Source organism: Lynx canadensis, chromosome F2 (assembly GCF_007474595.2).
Source record: "Lynx canadensis isolate LIC74 chromosome F2, mLynCan4.pri.v2, whole genome shotgun sequence".
Classification (NCBI taxonomy): Eukaryota; Metazoa; Chordata; class Mammalia; order Carnivora; family Felidae; genus Lynx; species Lynx canadensis.
This window is the reverse complement of record NC_044320.2, coordinates 37,229,174-37,255,273: the sequence shown is the minus strand read 5'-3', so window position 1 is coordinate 37,255,273 and position 26,100 is coordinate 37,229,174. Positions and strand designations below refer to the sequence as shown.

The window sequence follows — 26,100 nt, the reverse complement described above, 5'->3', positions numbered from 1 at the left end:
GGAAGACTCCTCTCCAAGACTAAACCATTCATGTGTGGTTTTGATTCATTCTCCCCAGAACCTTGCAACATCGATTATGTCCTTAGCACTGTCCTTAGTTTACTTTTCCATTGATTCTATCTTCTTCCTTATGCTACAAAGGTGTTCAAGGGAGGTGTCTCTCCCATTGTAAAATAAGTTTCTTGCCTGTTTTGTCCACAACCTACTGCCTTTCTCTCTCATCTCTACAAATCTTCATACTCCCTTTCCACTCTTCAATCTACTGAAGTCTGGTTTTCATGCCAGTGAAAGTGATCTCTAAGATCACTGACAACCATAGGAACACCAATTCAATAGCTTCTCTCCTTAATCTTCATCATATTTGATTCCTTTTGCAACTTTAACATTGTTGATTACCCTCTCCTTGACTCTCTGCCCTCAACACTGTCTCCTGATTCTCTGCTTATTTCCACTCTCAGACTCCTTTGATGATTCCTTTTCTTCTGCTCCCTTAAAGGAAAGCATTCATTAAAATTCTTTGTTCAACTCTATTTTTTTAAACTTTCTTTTAATGTTTTATTTTTTTAAGTTTATTTATTTATTTTGAGAGAGAGAGAGCACACATGAGCACATGAATGGGGGTGGGGCAGAGAGAGAGAGAGAGAGAGAGAGAGAGAGAGAGAGAGAGAATTCCAAGCAGGCTCTACATTGTCAGTGTGGAACCCGACATAGGCTCAAACTCATAAACTGTGAAATCATGACCTGAGCCGAAATCAAGAGTCAGATGCTTAACCGACTGAGTCACCTGGGCACCCCTATGTTCAACTATATTTTCTTCTCAGTCCACATTCTTTCAGTTTCTCACACATGCCAGGCACCCTCTCACAGGACTTTCACATGGTGCCCTCTATGTCTTCTATGCACTCCAGCCTTACTTCTTTCCACCTTTTGATGGGCTTTTATTCATCCTAAAGGACTCAGTCTTCCTTGACTCGTCTGGCTTCAGTATAATTCTTACGTGCTCCTATGGGGCCCTCTATACTTGTAAGTGTCTCCCACTGGACCACAAGGTCTATGAAAACAGATTGGGTCTACTTTCCTACTGTACTCCTAGCATCTAGCATAATGCTAAATTTAGGATGAATGAGTGGATGAATGAAAAACTTTGTCCATTCCCAAAGACTTAACAGTTAACTATATATGCAGAAGATATTTACATACATACATACATATATATATATACATGTATATATATATATATATATATATATATGTATGTATGTATATATCTTTAGGCCTGATATCTTTCCTGAGCTAAAATCTTTGCTTCTAGTTGCTAACTTGCTATTGTTATGTGGATAGCCTGTAGACCCTCAAACCCAGTGACTCAATAATATAACAAATTATTGTTTCAGAGCCTCCCAAGCCTCTCCCTTCCTTCTGTATTTCCAGTTTTCATAAATAACACACCAGTCACAGCACAATCTTTGACTCTCGCACTTTCCTCGCCTTCTTCTTCAAATGCAAGTCCTATGAATTTAACTCTCTACATTGAGACAAGGAGAAACTGTTAAGAACAAGTATAAAAATATGAGGGGGTGGGTGTTGTATGGAAACCAATTTGACAATAAACTTCATACAATGAAAAAAAAATATGAGGGGGAAATAAGAGGCCGCAGTTCCATTCCAAAAAGAAACAAAATAAAATTCAGACTTCTGGCCAAGTGCAGTGAGACTCTTTCCAGGCTATTGTCTACTACCTTCCTTCCTGACCTCACACTTTTACTTTGCTCTATGAGGCCACAGGGGTCCATACATATTTTTGCTGTTGTTATTGTTGTTCAACTATTTTTGTCCAGTTTTACTGAGAAATAATTGGCATATAGCACTATACAAGTTTAAAGTATAAAACATACTATGACTTACACATATTGTGGAATAATTACCACAGTAAGTTTAACCATCCATCATCTCATATAGATACAAAAAAAAAAAAAAGAAAAAATTATTTTCCTCGTGAAGAGCACTCAGTGTCTACTCTCCTAACAACTTTTGCGTATACCACACAGCAATGATAACTGTAGTCATCACATTGCACATTACATCCCAAGTACTATTTATCTTATAACTGGAAGTTTGTACCTTTTCACCATCTTCACTAATCTTCCCCTCCCCCCAACCTCTGCCTCTGGTAACTACAAATCTGATCTCTTTTTGATGAGTTTGGTTTTTTGCATATTATTTAACTGCATATTCCATAGTCTCAAGGCACTATAATTAGGATAGACATATGACCCCATGGTTTAAGCCTATCATCCTGGCATAATTAAGTTTCCCTTTCACTCCAAAAAGAATCCTGGTTTAAGTAGTAAGTTATATGTTCTCCCTATATTTACCAGACACCAGTTAGATTAAACTATAAGATTTCTCTCAAACAAAAATCCTAGAAATTTTCACATATATTTAGAGCTAAAAATAAAGAAAAGAGGGGCGCCTGGGTGGCGCAGTCGGTTAAGCGTCCGACTTCAGCCAGGTCACGATCTCGCGGTCCATGAGTTCGAGCCCCGCGTCAGGCTCTGGGCTGATGGCTCAGAGCCTGGAGCCTGTTTCCCATTCTGTGTCTCCCTCTCTCTCTGCCCCTCCCCCGTTCATGCTCTGTTTCTCTCTGTCCCAAAAATAAAATAAAACGTTGAAAAAAAAAAAATTAAAAAAAAAAAAAAAAAAAGAAAAGAAAGGCAGAAAATATTCCTTGCTATGAAACACACATTTTTCTGACTGCAATCATATGAATTGAATAGCTGTTATCAAAACCAAAATCCCAAATATTTTATTTAGAACTTGGATTAAAGCTTCACAGACTTCTCTGTTAAGACTAAATGCATTAGGGGCACCTGGCTGGCTCAGTAGGAAGAGCATGTGACTCTTGATCTTGGGGTCATGAGTTCGAGCCCCATATTTGGTGTAGAGATTACTAAAAAAAATTTTTTTGAAAGAATAAATATATTAAATGAAAATCTTAACAGAAATTTAAAAATATTTCCCCTCTCTATTGCACTTACATTTAGATATTTGTTTGCCTTCTCACCTTTTGGGAGGGGAGAGGCCTTCTTCACTGTCAGTTTATGGGAACATTGTTCATTATGATTTAAGTAATTTCTCTTTGTTCAAGTATCAACCCCCACTATGGTAATCAGCATAATCCTTAAGAGCACATACTTCCCCCACCTCCCTGAGTCTTCACTAGTCTTATTACAAAATTACAGAACTGGAAACATTAGAAAGGGGCTTGAAAGGTCATCCTCTCCAAAGTGTCCCAAGACCACATTATGCAAATTTATTGTCTCCTTTTGAGGCTCATTCTCTGGTCTCTCTGCTCCCAGAGTGGTAGGAACAAAAGTGGTTAAGGGGATAAGAAGGAAAAAATGGATTTGATTGTCAATTCTTTATTAGGCCACTCTGTAAATTTATAGTACAATCAACTGAATTACAGCATTAAAATCTGACAATGTCTTTCTAGTATGTGTTTCTAATAATCTAGGGACAATGTATAAGTGGATTGACAACTGACTATATATAACAAAGGATGTAATCACATATATGAAACAAAGTTAAAAGGCTAAAAAAATTTAAAACACACCTTTAAAACCTCTACAAAGCTGATGAAGATCATTTTTAAGTTGATATGAATGGACTTTAAAATGAAATATAAGGATTATGCTATATGATAGCTAAATAATATAGTCTAATTATGGTTTACACATTGCTTAAGTATCTTGGGTCATTTGCTTTTTTATTGGCCACCCGGTTCTTCCTTTCTAACCACTGAGTAAATAACCAAGTTGCTAATGTTGGAGAAGAAAATGCTCCCTTCATATCCCAGTCAGCTACTCTGATTCACATTAAAGCAAAGATTCCCTCACGCGCAGCTGTGGCCGACATGATTCCAATTTAAACATTAACCTATGATGCTTTAACAACCCCACAGGAAAGTTTTTGAAAAGGGACACAAGCACTGCCTGTCTGTGATCGGACCGCCTGGCACTTCACACAGCACGGCTCTAAAGCCCATCTCTCCTGGAGACACTCAAAGGTTATGTAATCAGGAAATGCACAATGGGCGGCTTGCCCAGCCGCTCTACACCTGTGCCGGTGACTCACTTTCTTGGCCTCTGTATCAGATGGCGGCGGCGGGGTGGGGGGGGGGGGGAGCAATGCTTCCCCTTAAAAAGATCTCCTACAGTCTTGAAATTCTGGGAGTTAATGTTCTTATTTAACTAAACTCCCATGACCATAGGATAGTTAACAAGACCATAAAGAAAAAAAAATGTAGTCTGGATACCATGGAGATGGGAGGAAGAACAGAATTGGAAAGTGGAATGGAGAAACAAGTTGGGAGAAAAGAAGACAGAGAGAGATGGGAAGAAACAACATTTTTTTTTTAAATATGAAATCTATGTCAAATTGGTTTCCATACAACACCCAATTCTCATCCCAACAGGTGCCCTCCTCAATACCCATCTCCCACCCACCCCTCCTTCCCACCCCCCACTTGCACTGTTGGTGGGAATGCAAACTGATGCAGCCGCTCTGGAAAACAGTGTGGGGGTTCCTCAAAAAATTAAAAATACATCTATCCTATGACCCAGCAATAGCACTGCTAGGAATTTACCCAAGGGATATAGGAGTGCTGATGCATAGGGGCACTTGTACCCCAATGTGTATAGCAGCACTCTCAACAATAGCCAAATTACGGAAAGAGCCTAAATGTCCATCAACTGATGAATGGATAATGAAACTGTGGTTTATATACGCAATGGAGTACTACGTGGCAATGAGAAAGAATGAAATATGGCCCTTTGTAGCAACGTGGATGCAACTGGAGAGTGTGATGCTAAGTGAAATAAGCCATACAGAGAAAGCCAGATACCATATGATTTCACTCTTATGTGGATCCTGAGAAACTTAACAGGAACCCATGGGGGAGGGGAAGAAAAAAAAAGAGAGAGAGAGACAGGTTAGAGTGGGAGACAGCCAAAGCATAAGAGACTCTTAAAAACTGAGAACAAACTGAGGGCTAATGGGGGGTGGGAGGGAGGGGAGGGTGGGTGATGGGTATTGAAGAGGGCATCTTTTGGGATGAGAACTGGGTGTTGTATGGAAACCAATATGATGATAAATTTCATATATTAAAAAAAATAAAAATAAAACAAAAATAAAAAAAGAAGTTGTGGTTTATATACACAATGGAATATTACACAGCAATGAGAAAGAATGAAATATGGCCTTTTGTAGCAATGTGGAAGAAACAACATTTTGACAATCATTTTGTTTTGCTTTCTAAAAGATGGCGAAATGACAATATTTCACTGAAATTACTTTTCGTACACGTCAGTTTGTTGCCATTACAAGAAAAAAACATAAAAATGTTTCCGTGCTTGCTTCTTCAAGGAAACCTCTGATGCTTCATTAATTAGAGCCAATATCCTATACATGCGAAGTATATAGCTCTACCCACGAGACGGCTCAAAATTAAAATATGCCATTTCCCATTGTGATTTAAAATTTTTTTCAACCTTAAGGTAATTTTTCACGTAAGATTTCAGCATTGCCACTTAATAGTTTTCAAAATCATTTAAAAACTATTATGATAATAAACATATTCTCGGATGGAAGTGGATTCCAACCGCCTTTCAAATATATCGTAACGCATTTCATTTCAGGCTTAGTTGTCCCACATTTTATTCATCCTCATAGACCCTGGAATGTATTGATGTTTTCTTACTGCATCAAAAAGCCTACAAAAAAACATACCTAAGACAGGAGAATTGTGGGTTTATTGAATTTATCCTTGTTTTTTAACAGTGTCAAAAAGCAAAAAAGAAAAGAATTTCCACAACTCTCGGTGCTATTGGCTTTCTTATTGTAGCAAAGACAAAATGATGACAGCTACAGAGTTAGATTCCAATTATCAAGCTGTAGAAGCACCCAGCAAAGTATTCTCACTGTGCCAAAGGTGAGCCTAGTTTTTGGGAACGCATCTTTTTCATAATAGGGGCCACTTGATGAGCTTCAGCTTGACACTCATCTGAGTTCCAATGAAAACAAGAAAAATTTCTGTGCAGCCTTAAAAGGCAAAGTAAAGAATAATACCAAATGTTGTAGCACATGTGTTGATTTGTTATGTTACATTTCAGCTGTTAGTTATGTTAATGGAACAGTTTCACGTACTTGGTTTTGATGTATTTATTTTAATGATCATGTGTATATATCTTTCTGCGATTGCCTGGTAACCCTGAGTGCATGATGTGCTGCTGTCACCACCAGGCCAGGACTGGAAGTAAGAAAGAAAAATGTAAAACTTCAACTTCAGAACTGTACGACTTAAAGTGAGTCACACAGTACACCAGGGACAAGATGTGTCAGAACCTATATGCTGTGAGATCTTAATACTAAATTCTAGGATATCTAGCAGAGCATATCAACCGGTTAACTAAAATCGGGGACATTTAAAAAGTGGAATTTCAGGATGCCTGGTGGCTCAGTGAGTTGAGTGTCTGGCTTGTGGTTTCAGCTCAGGTCCTGATCTCACAGTTCAGGAGTTGGAGCCTATGTCAGGCTCCGCACTAACAGAGCATTCTGTTATTAACCGGGAATTCTCTCTCTAGCCCTCTCTCTGCTCCTCCCCCATTCACTCTCTCTCTTTCTCAAAATAAATACTTTTTAAAAGGTGGATTTTCAATATAACTTATTAAAGTACACTAGATGTTAGGAGAAAATATTTATGCTTCAGCATTTGGTGTCATTAGCAAAGTCCATTTTTCTTAGACTCCTTACCCCCACTGCAATGGTGAAAGAAGGAATTCTAATCGTGTAACTAGTAAGGCCGTAGGAAGATACGTATCTTTCACATTCTTCTAGTAATTGCCCAAGATGCCCACCAAGAGCACAGGAAATATAAAGCTGTCTGCTGCTATTTCCTTCTACTTATCGGGAGGCAGCTTTACGGTTCTGCCAGATGGGCTGATAAGGTGGCATCAACAAAGACCTAGCTGGCTCCCAAGGAAGAAGACATATCCCATAAAACCCATGACGCTATTTCAAACACTCTACAGACAAAAGAAGAAAAAAGGTTTTGGCTACTGAAATATACACTTTTTTCCATAAGCTCCTTCTTTCAATTCATAATAAGCAAACTGTGCAGGACCTGGAGATTCTGGAGCAAAGGTGATGTGCCTTCTTTGGCAGGTGTAAGCAAGGGGTTCATAAGCAGTCTCTAAAGGATGGGAGAAAAAATAAAGGTGTAGGGCAGTTGTCTATAACTGTAACATTAGAGAAACTTGAAAGGATCAGAGTGAAAGTTCTCTTGTCCTCTCTTTTCCTCTGTCTTAAGCAATGGTCTACGGTAACCACCTCATACCAGCTCACGAATTCATGAATTTTTGGGGGATTATGTAAGCAGCTTGATAAATGTAGTTATTGTCAAAAACTGAATTACATGAACCTACAATTCAATTATATTGGAAACAAAGATAATGAATACTCAAAATTCATCACTTCCTAATGACTTTACTATTTTACTATCACCCGTTCTCTTGAGGTAGTTTACCTCTGTTGTATCTGAGTGGTGGAAATACTACTGCATGTTCTAACACATGTCTCTTCCTAACCCTGTGTTCAGTGATGTCATGTTGGCAGCTTGAAATCATTCACGGGGAGAGTATTTACACCCAGAGATACACAAATGGTACAGATCAGGGCGGCTCTTCCCCCTGGAGAGCTGGTTGTTAAATATTTATCATCACATCACTGATTAAAAGGCATATACTCCCCTTTCCTCTCATGATTGCTAAAAGAGAGAAATAAAGTCAGAAAAAAAGGCAAATGACACCAACTAGTTCAAATATTCACTGGAGGCAAAGTCACATACCAGAATATACCAGTTCACACCAGTATATGCCAGTTTATAACAGTTTACTTAAGTACTGTTTAGTTGACATCCAGTTTTTAAAACATGGATATAGTAAAGTTCTTTTTAATAGTTAAACTGGAGTAAAGTTGAACTGCAAGAAGAGGGAAAACAAGCTTTTCTTTGAAACTTTACATTCTGCAGAGTCCTCGTTTAGAAAAGGGCAAAGCTGAGCTTCAAACGTTCAGTTTAACTTCAGTCTGATTAGTAAATCAGAGGACGTAAGCGTTTAGTGGGGAAAAGCTTGTTAACTAGTCCTCCCGAGAGAATATAAGGAACAGCTACGAGGAAAAAACATGAAGCATCATGGGAAATAAAACTGGTACTAATGGATCTTGATACAGTGTCGAGGTTCCCAAAAAACCAAAATCATTTCACAGATAACCTCAAACACAACAGAACAGATGTCTGCTAAGCCATAACAACAACAACAAAACATATTGCTGTGCTTGAGGCAAATAGCAAGTAATGTGGGATCTTCTCGACTGGGCTGAAAAATTCTATTCTTGGAATTTATATGAAACAAGATGAAACTGTGTTTCAAAAACCTAGAGGCAAAGAGTCCCTAGAGGGATTTAAAAAAGGAATATAAATGTCCTGATACAGGACACTTTCAGAAATCACAAAATATTTACTTCAGCAAAAAGTGAGGTCTGTTTTCATAACCATTCACAGCTCTACCGGGCATAGAACATCATTATCTGAGTTCATATGAGGCAGAAAAAGAAAATAATGAGCAAGTTCAAGCAATCCAGTTTTTTTTTTCTACAAAAAGAGGAAAAAATGATGATTTTTAATGACCTCTCATATCCCACTAGGAGCTCAAAAACATTACTGAGAAGCTATGCCGAGAGGGAATAAATTGCAGATGGTGCTTTCCACAAATGGGTTTTCATGTGAAGGACCTTGGGGTTTTTCAATTAGGAATCTTAAAGATTCCTAGAGATTGCAACATCCTGATACTGAGAGGCAAACTACTGCAGAGATCAACACAAATGGAGTTGCACAAAAAAAGATAATGTGATGACAATCAAATGGAGAATTTCTGGCAATTACTCAGACTCTACTAAGAACTCAGTGCAAAAGAGAACCTTAAAAAAAAAAATGCCAGTAGGATAAAAGAATGAAACAAACTTGAATCATTTTGGACAGAATGAAAAATCAGGAGGGAAAACAGAACATGTTAAGCAAAGCCAAAAACAAACCACAAATTCAAGGGACAAAATATACTAGGCTTTAGACTAACTTGGGCCATTGCTTAAGGTATTTTAAGCAAAACTGATTAATATAGAAGGGAATAAAATAAACAATTACACACAAAAAGAGTTATTACTACAAAATTTAAGGCAACCTAAGGAACAAATAAGTATATTATTTTGGTAAGTTTTGGATTAATTAACCAGAAAAACCTGTTAACCGACAAAAACAAAACATGTATTTAAACTAATGGAATTATTTAACCTCCAATAAAAATAATTTCTTGAAAGTCAGTGAACAAAGAATAATTCAATGAGAAAAGTATGACTATTTAACATTTTTGACTTAAAAAAAAACACACAAAAAAACCTGTCTCACAAGGAAGCTAATCCATGCTAACAAAGGTAGAGAAACTGATAAATGAAACCAGATCATTGAGGGATTACTTTACAATGAGAAAATCAACCGTCAAACAGGTTGGATGTTTATGTTAGCCAGCACATCACCTTAGAAAGCAAGCTTAAGTATAGAGGTTGCTTACAGTCAGAATAAGGGAAGTTAACTATGATCCCCATGAATGTTCTCTCTATTGGATCTATTAGGCTAATAATGTGCTCAGGAAGTAGACAGCTAAGGATAGTGCTTCAAGTGTGAGGTCAAGGTCAGTCTCTGCAAAACTTCCCTTTGTGAATGCACTGCTGACTAATGCCTCTTCTTGGTGGGAACATCCCTTCTATAAATGTACTGGTACCTTCATTTTAAGTCTTGCAGGCCTGTGAAACCATTGTCTAGACAACTGCTGTGTTTTATTTACACACTGTTTTACACATTGATTTCACAGTTTCAGTTTCAGGAAGCAACCTTATTTTTAAGATTCCTCGGGTAAAGTGGAAAAAGAAAAGGACAGGGAGACTTCACTGTTGTTCCAGTGAAATTTCTCAGGAGCTCTTTTCTAAAAGCAAACTTGAACTATACACACAGCACGTCTAGAAAGATAGAATGCTGTTCACGGTTGAAGCTGGGTAATGGTATATGCAGGCTCATTAAACTACTTTATTTTTTTTAATGTTTGTAAATAAAAACGCCTGGCTGGCAGTCATATATAATCAGTGATTTTCTACAATAAGGCTTATAATATGTTGCTAAGGATAGAAATTTGCCAATGAGCTCATTCGGTCATTCAGTAAATATTAGAGCATCTTTTATATGCCAGCTTCAGTTCTGAACACACAAGGTGAACAAAGCAGACAGTCTTCATGGAACTTAACAGTCCGGTGGGGGGAAAGGTTAAGGATGAAATTTGGTATCTGATGTCTATAAAGATAGTTTAAGATATCAAAATGAAAAGATTAAATAAGGTGATAAACAGATACTCCTTTTTCTAGAGACGATAATAAGAAAGCAACAACTTTAGAAGTTAAGAGTCTAGAGTCCGCATATTTGGGTCTGATTCCAAGCTCACTAATTACTAAATGGATGGCCTCAGGAAAGTATTCACTTTGTCTAAATCTCGGTTTCCTAATCTGTAAAATGGAGATAATACCCATATCTGGTTCTTGGGATTGTGAAGAATTAAAGACAATTATCCACGTAAAATGACTACCACAGAACCTAAGAGATGGTAAACATTAAATAAATGTCAGGTATAATGATAATTATGGCTTAGAGGAATTTATATGTTGACTTTTCTTGAAACAAGAGGATTAAAAGAGGATCTTTGGAGATCCTCTTTTGGTTAATAATCACATAGTATTAAAATCTTAAGACTGAATGTGGATAGCTGGTATAAACATCAGGAATAGGGGAAATGAATGAATAACTGTTAGCCAGAAAGCTGGCTGCTATATGTGTTCTTCCTGAATCCACTTCACTAGCAAGCGCAATAAAATGCAATGCAAGATGAGAACTCTGCTGATTTCATGCTCAGTGATTCATTGTGCTCAGGATTCCAAGCCTGACTGCTACTTGGGACACCATCTCTCTGGTAACAAAAACAAATAATGCAACAAAGCCTGAATAATAATCGCCTAGCACTCAAGACACAGCCTAATTATAAAGACACTGAAACTTACCATAAAGCTATGAAGAGGCACATGATTTTCCATATTAAATCACCACCCCAACCTCACCCCTTACCCATGCCCATTCATCTTTTAGGAAACACAGCTTGATTCTTAATGCTGCTGCTGTGTAAAGAAATAATGAGCTCTGTTAGTGCACCTGAAAATACACCATCAGCCTAGACAGGGAGCACTTAGCTCATAGCACTTTAATGAAAATGTCAGGACCACCCTGAAGTATTTAAATCCTGTAAATGCCAAGTAAGGAGAAGAGCTAAACAATTAAGGTAATGGATGGCAGCAAGCAAGGAAAAAAACTAAGTTGATTATCAGGAAAAATTTCAACACTGTCCCTCTTGTGCTGTAAGAAGTTTTTTCAAAGGAATTTATGGTAACACCCAAAGTTTTGGTTACCTAAAATTAGTTCAAACTACATTGGGAAACATTGTCAGGCAATGCAAATTTTATGGGTAAAGAGCTACATGGTCTCTTATTTCTCAATCCTTCTAAGGTTCTTTGGAAAAGTAGGCAAAAGAAGAGCACATTCTCGAACCTTGATAGCACCTGTGTGTGTTTTGTTGCCCCACCCCCACCCCCCGCCCCGACCAGAGGGTTCCCACCATAGATCAGAGCCTAGTTGTTTGATAGATGTTTGTGGAAATGTCAGGAAAAGTTTTTAGGCTGGGGAACACATGCTTGTATTGGTGATCCAACAGCTATCCAGTTTATGTTGATTTCTTGTTTCTACAGTAACAGACAGGAATAGGAAGGAGAAAAGGAGCCAAATACATGGACGCACCTGCAGAACCCTCAGGTAGGATTATGCTGCACAACCTGGTGTGAACTTCATTTGGCTCTACACTGTGTCTTAAGCTAACCTAATACGAAACTAAAGTGATTTGGGGCCAGAGAGAATGAGGATAGCAGTAAATAATTGCTGAATGAATATATTAATGAATTCTGCATTACCATCAGATCATAACTTAGGCTTCCCCAAAATATCAGTGCATAATATGGGTCTGATGACATTTATTGACTCAGCTTTTGTGTGTTCTTTCTCTCTTGTGAAATTTTGCAAACACAAGAATAAACCAGTGACAGCACTACGGACTCCGGGTAGATAGTAGTAGTCACTTAAGACTGACTTATTTGCCATGGGACCCACCCATCAAGTGATTTCTTTGAGGAATGTACATACATAGAAGCAACAGGGTCTCTCACTAGAGGCTGGAATATTTCCAAGCTCTCAAATTACTGAATGGAGATGTCAGGAGAGGAACTTCCAAATGTCAAGATTTCATCTAGCTATGGTAAAAGATACTGAAAAGATTTGAGATTTAGTCTAATGTTGTTATGAATAAAACATGACATTATACGGGATAGAAGGAACATACTTAAAGATCATAAAAGCCATTTATGAAAAGCCCACAGCTAACATCATCCTCAACGGGGAAAAACTGAGAGCTTTTTCCCTGAGATCAGGAACACGACAGGGATGCCCACTCTCACCGCTGTTGTTTAACATAGTGCTGGAAGTTCTAGCATCAGCAATCAGACAACAAAAGGAAATCAAAGGCATCAAAATTGGCAAAGATGAAGTCAAGCTTTCGCTTTTTGCAGATGACATGATATTATACATGGAAAATCCGATAGACTCCACCAAAAGTCTGCTAGAACTGATACATGAATTCAGCAAAGTTGCAGGATACAAAATCAATGTACAGAAATCAGTTGCATTCTTATACACTAACAATGAAGCAACAGAAAGACAAATAAAGAAAATGATCCCATTCACAATTGCACCAAGAAGCATAAAGTACCTAGGAATAAATCTAACCAAAGATGTAAAGGATCTGTATGCTGAAAACTATAGAAAGCTTATGAAGGTAATTGAAGAAGATTTAAAGAAATGGAAAGACATTCCCTGCTCATGGATTGGAAAAATAAATATTGTCAAAATGTCAATACTACCCAAAGCTATCTACACATTCAATGCAATCCCAATCAAAATTGCACCAGCATTCTTCTCGAAATTAGAACAAGCAATCCTAAAATTCATATGGAACCACAAAAGGCCCCGAATAGCCAAAGGAATTTTGAAGAAGAAGACCAAAGCAGGAGGCATCACAATCCCAGACTTTAGCCTCTACTACAAAGCTGTCATCATCAAGACAGCATGGTATTGGCACAAAAACAGACACACAGACCAATGGAATAGAATAGAAACCCCAGAACTAGACCCACAAACGTATGGCCAACTAATCTTTGACAAAGCAGGAAAGAACATCCAATGGAAAAAAGACAGCCTCTTTAACAAATGGTGCTGGGAGAACTGGACAGCAACATGCAGAAGGTTGAAACTAGACCACTTTCTCACACCATTTACAAAAATAAACTCAAAATGGATAAAGGACCTAAATGTGAGACAGGAAACCATCAGAACCTTAGAGGAGAAAGCAGGAAAAGACCTCTCTGACCTCAGCCGTAGCAATCTCTTACTCGACACATCCCCAAAGGCAAGGGAATTAAAAGCAAAAGTGAATTACTGGGACCTTATGAAGATAAAAAGCTTCTGCACAGCAAAGGAAACAACCAACAAAACTAAAAGGCAACCAACGGAATGGGAAAAGATATTTGCAAATGACATATCGGACAAAGGGCTAGTATCTAAAATCTATAAAGAGCTCACCAAACTCCACACCCGAAAAACAAATAACCCAGTGAAGAAATGGGCAGAAAACATGAATAGACACTTCTCTAAAGAAGACATCCAGATGGCCAACAGGCACATGAAAAGATGTTCAGCGTCGCTCCTTATCAGGGAAATACAAATCAAAACCACACTCAGGTATCACCTCACGCCAGTCAGAGTGGCCAAAATGAACAAATCAGGAGACTATAGATGCTGGAGAGGATGTGGAGAAACGGGAACCCTCTTGCACTGTTGGTGGGAATGCAAATTGGTGCAGCCGCTCTGGAAAGCAGTGTGGAGGTTCCTCAGAAAATTAAAAATAGACCTACCCTATGACCCAGCAATAGCACTGCTAGGAATTTACCCAAGGGATACAGGAGTACTGATGCATAGGGGCACTTGTACCCCAATGTTCATAGCAGCACTCTCAACAATAGCCAAATTATGGGAAGAGCCTAAATGTCCATCCACTGATGAATGGATAAAGAAATTGTGGTATATATACACAATGGAATACTATGTGGCAATGAGAAAAAATGAAATATGGCCTTTTGTAGCAACGTGGATGGAACTGGAGAGTGTAATGCTAAGTGAAATAAGCCATACAGAGAAAGACAGATACCATATGGTTTCACTCTTATGTGGATCCTGAGAAACTTAACAGGAACCCATGGGGGAGGGGAAGGAAAAAAAAAAAAAAGAGGTTAGAGTGGGAGAGAGCCAAAGCATAAGAGACTGTTAAAAACTGAGAACAAACTGAGGGTTGATGGGGGGTGGGAGGGAGGGGAGGGTGGGTGATGGGTATTGAGGAGGGCACCTTTTGGGATGAGCACTGGGTGTTGTATGGAAACCAATTTGTCAATAAATTTCACAAAAAAAAAAACACATGACATTATAGTTTTTTGTTTGAAATATTGTCACCCAAAAGAGAAACATTTATTTTGCACTGCTTCATAGGGTAAGAATAAGACCAAAGGATGAAAGTTTTTGGCTCAAAAATGAGAAAAGAAGGAAATAGTTCTCTCCCTCCTACAGGTATTAGAAAAGAAGCTGATGATTATTTTAAAAAATAATAACTGAAAACACTAATTCAAAAAGATATATGCACCTCTATGTTTACTGCAGCATTATTTACAGTAGCCAAGATACGGAAGCAACCTAAATGTCCATTGATATATGAATGGGTAAGTATGTGGTGTGTGTGTGTGTGTGTGTGTGTGTGTGTGTATGTGTGTATACACATATATATAACGGAATATTACTCAGCCATTAAAAGAAAAGAGCTTCCTATTTGCAACAACATGGATGGACCTACAGGGTATAATGCTAAGTGAAATAAATCAGACAGAGAAAGACAACTCCCATACAATTTCACTCATATATGGAATCTAAAAAAACAAATGACCAAATAATAAACGAATAGGATCTTAAATATATAGAACCAATAGAATCTGGTTGTTGCCAGAGGGGAGATGAGTGAGGGGACAGGTGAAATGGATTAAAAAAAGATTAAGAGCTACAAACCTCCAGTTATAAAATAAATAAGTCACAGAGATGGAAAGTATCACATAGCGAATATATTGTATTAACAATACAATAATATTGTATTAACAATATACAATAATATTGTAATAACTTTGTATGGTGACTACAATTATGGTAAACACTGAGTAATATATAGAACTGTCAAACTGCTGTGTTGTACACCTGAAACTAATGTAACACTGTATGTAAATTATAATTCAATAATTAAAAGAAGGAGGGGGTGCCTGGCTGGTTCACTGGGCAGAACATGTGACTTTTGATTTCAGGGTTGTATATTTGAGCCCCATGTTGGGTGTAGAGGTTACTTAAAAATAAAATCTTTAGTAGCACCTGGGTAGCTTAGTCGTTTAAGCATCTGACTTCATCTCAAGTCATGATCTTGCGGTTCATGAGTTCAAATCCTGCATCGGGCTCTGTGATTACAGCTCAAAGCCTGGAGCCCACTTCAGATTCTGTCTCACTCTCTCTCCGCCCCTCCTCCACTCATGCTCTTTCTCTCTCTCTCAAATAAATAAACATCTAAAAAATTAAAAATAAAATCTTTAAAAAAATTTTAAAGTTATTTACCTGTTTTGAGAAAGAAAGAGAGAGAGGGACAGACAGACAAGTGGGGGAGGTGCAGAAAGAGGGAGAGAAAGTGGGAGAGAGAGAGAGAGAGAGAGAGAGAGAGAGAATCCCAAGCAGGCTCTCCACTGCCAGCACCAAGGACAGTGCGGGGCTTGAACCCATGAACCGTGAGATCATGACCTGAGCCGGAATCAAGAGTCAGATGCCCAAATGACTGGGCCACTCAGGCAGCCCCACAAAAAAATATATTTAGACAAATTTTTTTAATGTTTATTTTTGAGAGAGAGAGAGCACACACAAGTGGGGGAGGGGCATAGAGAGAGGGAGATACAGAATCTGAAGCAGGTTCCAGGCTCAGCACAGAGCCCGATATGGGGCCCAAACTCATGAACTGTAAGATTATGACCTGAGCCAAAGTCAGAAACTCAACCGGCTGACCCACCCAGGCACCCCACAAAAAAATATTTTTAAAGAGAACAAACAAAATAAAAACTGTTACCTGCTGGTGAAGAAAGAACTAATTTAATCTCCAGTTAAGGTGCTGTTTATTTGGTTTTATTTAAAATAAAATTGAAATACTTCACTAATCATTTCTACACCCCCTCCCACTAGAAAGTGAGCTCATTAAGCCAAGAACATTGTTCTAATTGCTTGGCACATAGCTGCTTTCAGTGAATGTTAATTAATGAGCAACAATACTGTAAAAGATATTCTATGAAGTATGTGTTTGACTTAAGCTGTATTTTGAAACTCAATTAAGTTCCCGTATTGATTAAATGAACAGCTATGAATTTAGGAGTTGCTGTCCTTCCAACCTATTGGCTTCAATACCTTCAAATTGCTCTTTTCCTTCCCCATTATCTAGATAATTGAGAGAACCTTAAGTATCGACTCTAACAATAATAACACCTACTTATTCCACGGAGTGCTCTACATTATATAGCAAAACTCATTTTATTGCATTTTGCTTTGCTGTACTTTGCAGATACTGCATTTTTTACAAAACTGAAGGTTTGTGGCAACTCTGCATCAAGAAACTCGATTGACACCATTTTTCCAACAGCATTTGCTCACTTCATGTCTCCATATCACATTTTGGTAATTCTCGCAATATTTCACACATTTTCATTATTCTCCTATTTGTTATGGTGATCTATGATCAGTGACCTTTGATGTTTTTGTAATTATTTTGGGGCAACACAAACTATGCCCATAGAAGATGACAGACTTAATGGTTGTGTGTGTTCTGACTGCTCCACCACTCAGCCATTCCCGTCTCTCTCCCTGTTCTTGGGCCTCCCTATTCCCTGAGACACAACAATATTGAAATTAGGTCAGTTAACAATCCTACAACGGCCTCTGAGTGTCAAGTAAAAGAAAGTCAAACGATGCAGCACACTTCATTGTTATTTTATTTTAAGAAATCACGACGGCCACTCCAAGCTTCGGTAACCATCACTCTGTTGATCAGTCAGCAGCCACCAATGTCAAGGAAAGACCCTCCACCAGCAAAAAAAAAATATGATTTGCTGAAAGCTCAGATGATGGTTAGCATTTGTTAGCAATAAAGTGCTTTTTAATTAAAGTACACACATTGTTTTTTAGACATAGGACTATCACACACTTAACAGACTACAGTGTAGTGTAAACATTACTTTTATATGCACTGGGAAACAAAAGAAAAATTGTTTGACTCATTTTATGGTGATATTTCCTTTATTGCAGTGTTCTGGACCAAATCTACAATATCTCTAAGGTATGCCTGTATCCACCCACATTATCTTATGCAATCCTTACAAAAGTCCTGTGAAGTAGACATGAGAACTTTTATAGGGTAAAGGAGGCTAAAGTGCAACATTGAAATAGGTTCTGCATCTCAAGTTTGGGCTTAGTTTTGTTTCTAGCTATGAAACTTTGGCAAGGTTAAAATTTCAGAGATTTAGTTTCTTTTTATCCATAAAAAAACAGGATAAAAATCCCTTGAATACTTGCTGTGGGTATTGAATTCAAAAACACATGACTGCTTCTTGCAGAGACTTCTTTTCTGGCATACAGACAGGCTAGATTACTTGAAAATGAAAACCCTCTCTCTATAAAATACCTAGAAATACTGGATAAAATATGACAAATACTCTTTTAAATATATGACTGAGATAGTAAGGAAAACCACCAGGGGCCAAAATTAAGGAATATACTAAAAATCAGGGTGATAAGTATGAGCTGACAATGGGATTAGCATGGAGTAAACCAAGGGTATGGATTTTAAGAGCCACTGGCTTTGGGAGATAAGGCCTTGGACCCTCACTAGGTGGGAAAGTTATATTAAGAGCTATACATACACAGAGGTCCTTGAAGAGGTATACACAATGTAAAATTCAGAATAGGAAAAAAAATGTATGTATGTGTGTATCTCTGTATCTCTATCTCTGTCTCTTCCTCTGTCTCTGTCTCTGTCACTACCTATACCTACATTGACCAAATCCAGGAAACAAAACAGAAGCTTGCTTGTCTTGGCCTAGACTCTATGCAAAAAGAAAAAAATATCTACTAAGGATTAATTATTGTGAATTTACCATCATAAGGGTTTGGTTTTCAAGATTACACTTGGCAAATAAGGAAAATCCAAGATGAGAAATTAGCATTGAAAATGTGCCTAGTATAAGCAGCACAGATAAACACCTCACTGAAGAGCTCATAATTCAAAATTACAGTACACAAAAGAAGAAATCCAACATGCCAGCAAACATAATAAATAGCAAAATTAGTTCTCCCAAGAACTGCAAAGCATAAAATCATTGGACGCTCTAGCAGCCAGACTCTAGGGTGGCTCCCATCAACACAGTGCTTCCTAGTCTTCATGCCCTTTTAGAATTCTCTCCCCCTAAGTGTGGGCATAACATGTGGCTTGCTTCTGACCAATAGAATATAGCAACAGTGATGAGATACACATGATTATATGTGTGTGTGTGTTATATGCTTGTCTTGCTAAGAAACTCCATCCATTGCTGGTTTTGGAAAAGCAAGCTGTCATGATGGGAGCTGCTGCCATGGAGGGGGCCACGCCACATGGCACAGAGCTGGCAAAGCTTCTAGCTGACAGCCAGCAAAAAACTGAGCTCTCAGCCAGTGGATGCAAGGAACCAGATGCTGCTGACTACCATGGAGCAGAGCCTTCCCCAGGGGCGCTCCAGATGAGAAACCAGCCCTGGCCAACATCTTGATTTACAGCCTTGCAGAGGACCCAGCAAAGCTGTGCCCAGACTCCTTACCTATGTAAACTGTGAAATAGTAAATGTGTATCATTTTAAATCACATAGTTATGGTAATACTATTTATGCAGGAACAGATAACTAACACAGCTACATATTATATGTTTAAAATGCTTAAAGACATAAAAGAAGAAGTAAAAACATGAGGGAAAATGAGACAAAAACATCAGGAAAATTTGAAAAACACAAGTAGAATGTCCAATAATAAACATAATTCTTAAAATAATTTAACTCCAGAGCCTGGAGCCTGTTTCCGATTCTGTGTCTCCCTCTCTCTCTGCCCCTCCCCTGTTCATGCTCTGTCTCTCTCTGTCCCAAAAATAAATAAACGTTGAAAAAAAAAAATTAAAAAAAAAATAAAATAAATAAATAAATAAAAAAATAATTTAACTCAATGGATGGGTTAAATAGCAGATTGAAATCTGCTGAAGAAATAATAGATGGAAAATCAAAGGAAATTGTTCTATTTCAATTTACAACACACAACACAGATATTAAAAGATGGAAAAACTTGAAAGAGACATTAAGAGAGATATAGTATTGACAACATTGACCAGTCAGGGAATCCAGAATGACAGAACACAGAAAAAAGAAAGATTGTAGAAAGAAATAGAAGTAGAAAGAAATAATGGCTGAGGATTTTACAGAAGTGATGAAAGACACGATTCCTCAGATTTTACAAGCAATTCAGATCCAAGAAATTGTGGTAAACACACTGAAGTGAAATATAGAACACTGAAGTCCAAGAAATGATTTAAAATCAAATAATGAGAAAAAGCAGAGGAACAAGAGCAGACTCCTCAATAATGGCAATAGAAACCATAAGGCAGTAAAATAATACCTTCAAAGTGCTAAGAGAAAATTGTCAACCTAGAATTCTATATGCAGCTACATGATCAACGAGAGAATTAAAATAGACATTTTCAGACAAACAAAACCTGATGTTTACCACTAGTAAATTCTAATAATAAAAAAAAAAACCTACTAAAAGATATTCTTCAGAAATGAAACCCAAAGGAAGGAGTATGATGCCAAAAACAATGGTAAGCATGAAATTCGCGTGTGAATAAATCTACACAAGCATCAACAGTATCAAAAACAGATGATGATGACTACTTTGTAGGTATATAAGAAAATTTTAAATGCCATACAAAAATGATATGTAAAATGGGCAAGGTATGGTGGAATTAAAGTGTTCTAATATCCTAAACCTTTTGAAAGAATAAAGATGATTAATTGTAGACGTTGTTAATTTTGGTATGCATGTTAAAACTGTAAGGGTGAAAACAGAAATAGAATATGTAACTTCTAAAGCAGTATAAGGAAATAAAATGTAAACCATTATTGCCATCCACATTTTATAGAAAATGAAACAGAGGCTTCTTAAACTCAGTGACTTGACTACGTTTACACAGCTAAGAACTAGCATAATAATAATAGCATGTGATTTAAATTCATTTCTTTCAACTCCAAGTTCTGTGATTCTTTTCCTTCTTTGTCATATGCCCTCTGATCTAGTGATACAGTAAAACAACAATGTGTTCTCCTGACGTTCCATTTGAATAAGGCAAAAATCTCACACTGCTGCAAGACTATCTTTATATTAAGTAGCACTTTGTAGTAAAAGTAAGCAAATCCTCTTAATCCTCATTTGCATTTCATTCTTACCTACCCTCTCCACTCATTAACTCCTACATTCCCCAAGTAAGCTCTCTTCCAGGCTCTAATTTTTACCATTTTTTTCTCTCTTCCTCTTTCCCACTTTTTAATTGTGTGTATGACTAATAAGAATAAGTGGTGCACACATGTGTGAACATGTATAATATTTATGATCACATTTGTTTACTAATTGCAAAAAATTCTCAATATATGCTATGGAGAGTGGTAAATTCTAAAAAAATTTTTTTTTCAGCGTTTATTTTTGGGACAGAGAGAGACAGAGCATGAACGGGGGAGGGGCAGAGAGAGAGGGAGACACAGAATCGGAAACAGGCTCCAGGCTCTGAGCCATCAGCCCAGAGCCCGACGCGGGGCTCGAACTCACCGACCGCGAGATCGTGACCTGGCTGAAGTCGGACGCTTAACCGACTGCGCCACCCAGGCGCCCCTTGAGAAGCTTTTTGGAAGGAATTTCAATTCATTTCTTGAAAGATTTATTGTAAATTGTATTTCTTGACTACTGCACTTTTTTTTTTTAATTTTTATTTATTTTTGAGACAGAGAGAGACAGAGTGCAAGTGGGGGAGGGGCAGAGAGAGAGGGAGACACAGAATCGGAAACAGGCTCCAGGCTCTGAGCCATCAGCCCAGAGCCTGACGCGGGGCTCGAACTCACGGACCGCGAGATCGTGACCCGGCTGAAGTCGGACGCTTAACCGACTGCGCCACCCAGGCGCCCCTGAGAGTGGTAAATTCTAAATGCATAGTTTTTGTTGGGATGGAGTTTGTTGGAAAGATTTCTACAAAGGTGAAAGACATTATAAAAGACAGTGGTACCCAGCTCTGCTCCATTCTATTGTAGCGCTCTATCATCAGAGCAAGTGGGTAGTATCGAAAAAGCAGTAGGACTATCTTTGGCAACAATCTAGGCTCCAAATCTTAGCAGTGATAGATGGTAGTCCAGCAAACTGTTGCTAGTGAAAGACTTTATCTCTGCACAATGGTAGTGCAGAGAATTTTCTCCTTGCCATTTCAATTGGCTTCTAACCGCACTATTCTATCTTGAGGCCACGCAGTAAAATCTTCAGGATATGCCCAAGACTGTAGCTGAAACTCTCAGACCACAGTCCCTCATGTCAAATCACTGCCACCAAGGTATGTCATCTGCCTACTAGCATACAGAAAAGCATGTAAGTCTCTTGGAAGCAACTCTTGGTCTCCTACCATACAGCTTGTCAGATGTATAAAAAATACATAAAATCAAGTTCATAGTGACTTTAACACAATGCCAGCTGATTGCACTCTGCCACTGACACCATTGATCCAAATATCTGTATTGTAGATACACTCTTGAAGAAAGCCATATAGCATTTCTATTATAAAGAAATGAATAGCATTTCACACTGTGAAACAAATCTATAGGATTATGATATTAGAGGCAATTCTTGCCTCTGGAGGCACAGAAATCTTGGATAATTAAACCTAAACCAATGTAGACAATTGCTCCTTTAACTAAAACATAAAGTAACCATAGATGTAAAAAAACAAAAACAAAAACATGACTTGCTCTTTTGGTGTCCCCCTATTCACCTGAAAGTAATTTTCTCCATTGTTTCCCTCCCCCCCAGCTGCTGTGACTCCCCAAAAGATAACCTAGGGAAGGATAAGTGAATTCATGGTATTTATCTTTCTCTGTTATTTCACTTAACATAATACCCTCTGGGGCTACATGAGGAATCTAAAAAACAAAACAAATGAACAAACAAACAAAACAAACACCCTTAAATACGAGAACAAACTGATGGTTGCCAGAGGAGACATAAGTGAGGAGATGGATAAAATAGATAAAGAGGATTAAGAGGTACAAACTTCTAGTTATAAAATAAGTCACGGAAATGAGAAGTAGAGCATAGGGAATACAGTCAATAACGTAATAATATTTGGTGACGGATGTGACTCACTTACAATGATGAACACTGAGTAATGTACAGGAGTGTTGAATCACTATGTTGTAGATAACACTGTATGCCAATTATAGTTCTTTTTTTAAAAAAATTTTTTTTAACATTTACTTATTTTTTTGAGAGACAGAACGTGAGTGGAGGAGGGGCAGAGAGAGGGAGACACAGAATCTGAAGCAGGCTTCAGGCTCTGAGCTGTCAGCACGGAGCCCAGCGTGGGGCTCGAGCCCACAAACTGCAAGATCCTGACCTGAGCCAAAGTTGGACGCTTAACCAACTGAGCCACCCAGGTGCCCCTTTAAAAATTTTTTTTAAAGATAATCTAGAGGAGGATAAAAAGTTTATGGACCTTGATAACCCCAAAACAGAATAATCCACCTCAGAATAACCAAAACTTGGCTGCATCCTATCTCACAATACTTCTATAGCAGATTGAATAATATCATTACTAAGAGTTAGTAAGTCTAACAAACTTAAAAAGAGTTTCCACTTTTACAAGTGCAGGGAAATATGGTGATTACAACAACAACAAAGACCCACTTGATTGAGCAGCTGAAGATTTTTGGAGGAGGAGGCTTTGCAGTAGTGAGAACATAATAAATAACAGATGGTACTCCACCCGAGAGAGGCAATAGGTTAGGGGGAGGAGGGCAAGTGGAGACTCACAGGTAAAGGGTTAACAACGGAAGAGCCCACGGTGTGGTCTCAAAAAATGGCACTGGCAAATTAGAGATATAACTCTACGATTGCACGGAGCCAGATCCAGACCAGGTAGAAGCTGAAGCCCTTGTTTGCATAGTAAAAATAGTACAAAGCTCTGTCAGCTGATTTCCAAAGCACGGTTATCAAAGCCAGAGTGCAGGTGGTGGAAGCTAACAACAAACATCCAGCAGCAATACTCTACACTATCTTGAATAAGAGTGTAAGGTAATAAATAATATGACACAACTAACTCCGCATCATTCAGGGAGAGGTTCTCTGGAATGGGACTATTCCAGCTTGTAAGAACCTCTTAAATGGTCAACAGATTACGGACGTGATTTGCAGTTTTCTAGGCTTGAAGACTTCTCTCCATAAAAGATCATAAAATCCTAAGAATAAAAAACTGAAAAGATTAAGTCAGCTTGAGTCATAATTCTATTCCCTTTCATTCTCCCCCCTCAAAAGAGGCCATTCTCTCTGTCTCCTTCTGCAGGGAATCCTCTATTCTTCCTCCTCTATCTTTTTTTCCTCCTCTGTTTTGCTTCAGGGTGGTCTTGAGATGTTCTCTTCTCTACCACTCAGTATTGGTCTCCATGGTGTGGAACACACAAGCACAGGCGACGACACAGAGCCTACACCACACACAGTCAACATCCTTTCCCGCCCTCTACAAGGTCACCAGCCTGAGTCTGTCCACAGTTGATTTCTGCAGGAAGCTCAGCAAACACTTTGGTCAATGCCTCTGCTCCCCATCACTTCAATGATTCATGACAAGTCCTCTCTTGGGTTCTCTTTTAAATCACTCACAACCAAACCAAAAAGGCATAAATCAAAAAAAATATGGGATGTCCTTTTTTGGAAGACCAAGTAATTGCTAGCAAAGAGAAAATAAAGCAAACCAAACAAAATAGATAAAACTGGAAACCCACAAATCAGATTACAAAACAATATTCTACTGACATTTAAATAAAGTAATCCCATGGCGGCGAGGGAACAGCTCCCTTTTTGCCCGTACTCCCAGATTTCTCTTGCTTGGGGCTGGACACAACTTCTTCACATCTCTGTGTACTCAGAGCTGCCCACTGAACCAACATTATTTAGTACTTACTTGGGCTTGTTTGCATACTTTAAAAGGGTGAAGTGTTTCTTGGTAGAAGAGCTGATGATAAGCCTGTAGGTCAAACCAAAAGTACACACTATTCCTCCACAACTGCAGATGGAAAAAATACATAAATCATTACCACCCAATTATTAGAGCCCTACAAAGCTCTGATTTCAAATATAATTAATTGTTTAGTTCCATGGTGTTGCCATAAATCAGGTTCAATTTAAGACGGTTTTATCTTCTATTACAAATTGGCAACATACAAAATATTTCTTGGTATTGTCACTAAAATATTATATTTTGCATGTATGCCTCTCACATAATTGGCCATTAAAATAGGAAGCATGCTAGTTAGCAATTAAAGAGTAATTACATATTTCTGGCATGAAACCAGGTATTTTGATGTATATGGGCAAATGCATATCATATTAAACCCAACCACTACTCTCATAATTGAACCACTGAAATACTTTATATCGAACAAAACAAAACAAAACAAAAAAAAAACCGGCAAATTTTCCACTATCCATTGCAATTTCTAATTATTAGAGTTATTTTTAATAAAAATTAAAGGACTGATAGAAACCAACTCTGAATTTAATTTATATTACACTAAACAAAATTACATGAGAATAAATTGCTAATAATGCAAGTCAATCCTTGTCTGTATTTTGTTTTCTTTGTTATTTTACTAGGATAGTGAACAAAGAAAATGATAATTGAGATGTTTACATTTGTTACTAAATATTTAGAGTAAAATTTATTACCAGAAGAAATGGGATTTTAACATCAAATGTAATTATTTGAGCAATGAATTATTTCAACTTCTCTTATTTTAAACTAAGGCAAAGGTATAAAATTAGATTTAAAATCATTGTTTTTTACCTTATTTCCCGAGTGCTCACAGAATTTGGTAAAGAAGAATCCAGCTCTATTTTCTACATACAAAGATTGCAACAAATTTTCCATGTCAAATCCTCCCAAGGCACCATCTGCCATGGTTTTAACCTAGATAACAAAACAGAAGTCCATGATCCACCCAAGAACATGGTGATTTTTTACGACATTGTCCAACAACAGGGTTTCATAAATTCTTCCAGGCTGTCATTTTCCTGCTGGACTTTTTATCTTACTTTTGTACCATATAAGTAATTAATGCAGTATGTTTGCCTCTGACTGTCATTTAAGATCCATTTATGGAGCCAACCCTAGCAGCAGACTTCATTCTATTATAAACCAATCTGATTTCAAACTTAATGTTAAAGCGACTTCTCAACCTCAATTATTTTCATGTTTCAGGCACAGTGATACCATTTTAGGAGGCTTCCAAATCTCTGTTGGTGGCTTCTTTCCTACATATTTACTATTATTTTAGCCTTGAGGTGATGCTATAATAGCT

General features: G+C 37.8%; 1 protein-coding gene across 1 annotated transcript in view; it reads right to left on the bottom strand.

Moving 5' to 3' along the window:
- RGS22 (regulator of G protein signaling 22) overlaps positions 1 to 26,100 on the bottom strand; it is a 144,392-nt gene that overhangs the window by 42,941 nt on the left and 75,351 nt on the right. Inside the window, 2 exon segments of the mRNA XM_030304390.2 lie at positions 24,705 to 24,806; positions 25,587 to 25,709. Of these exon segments, the coding sequence (XP_030160250.2) occupies positions 24,705 to 24,806; positions 25,587 to 25,709 (225 nt within the window).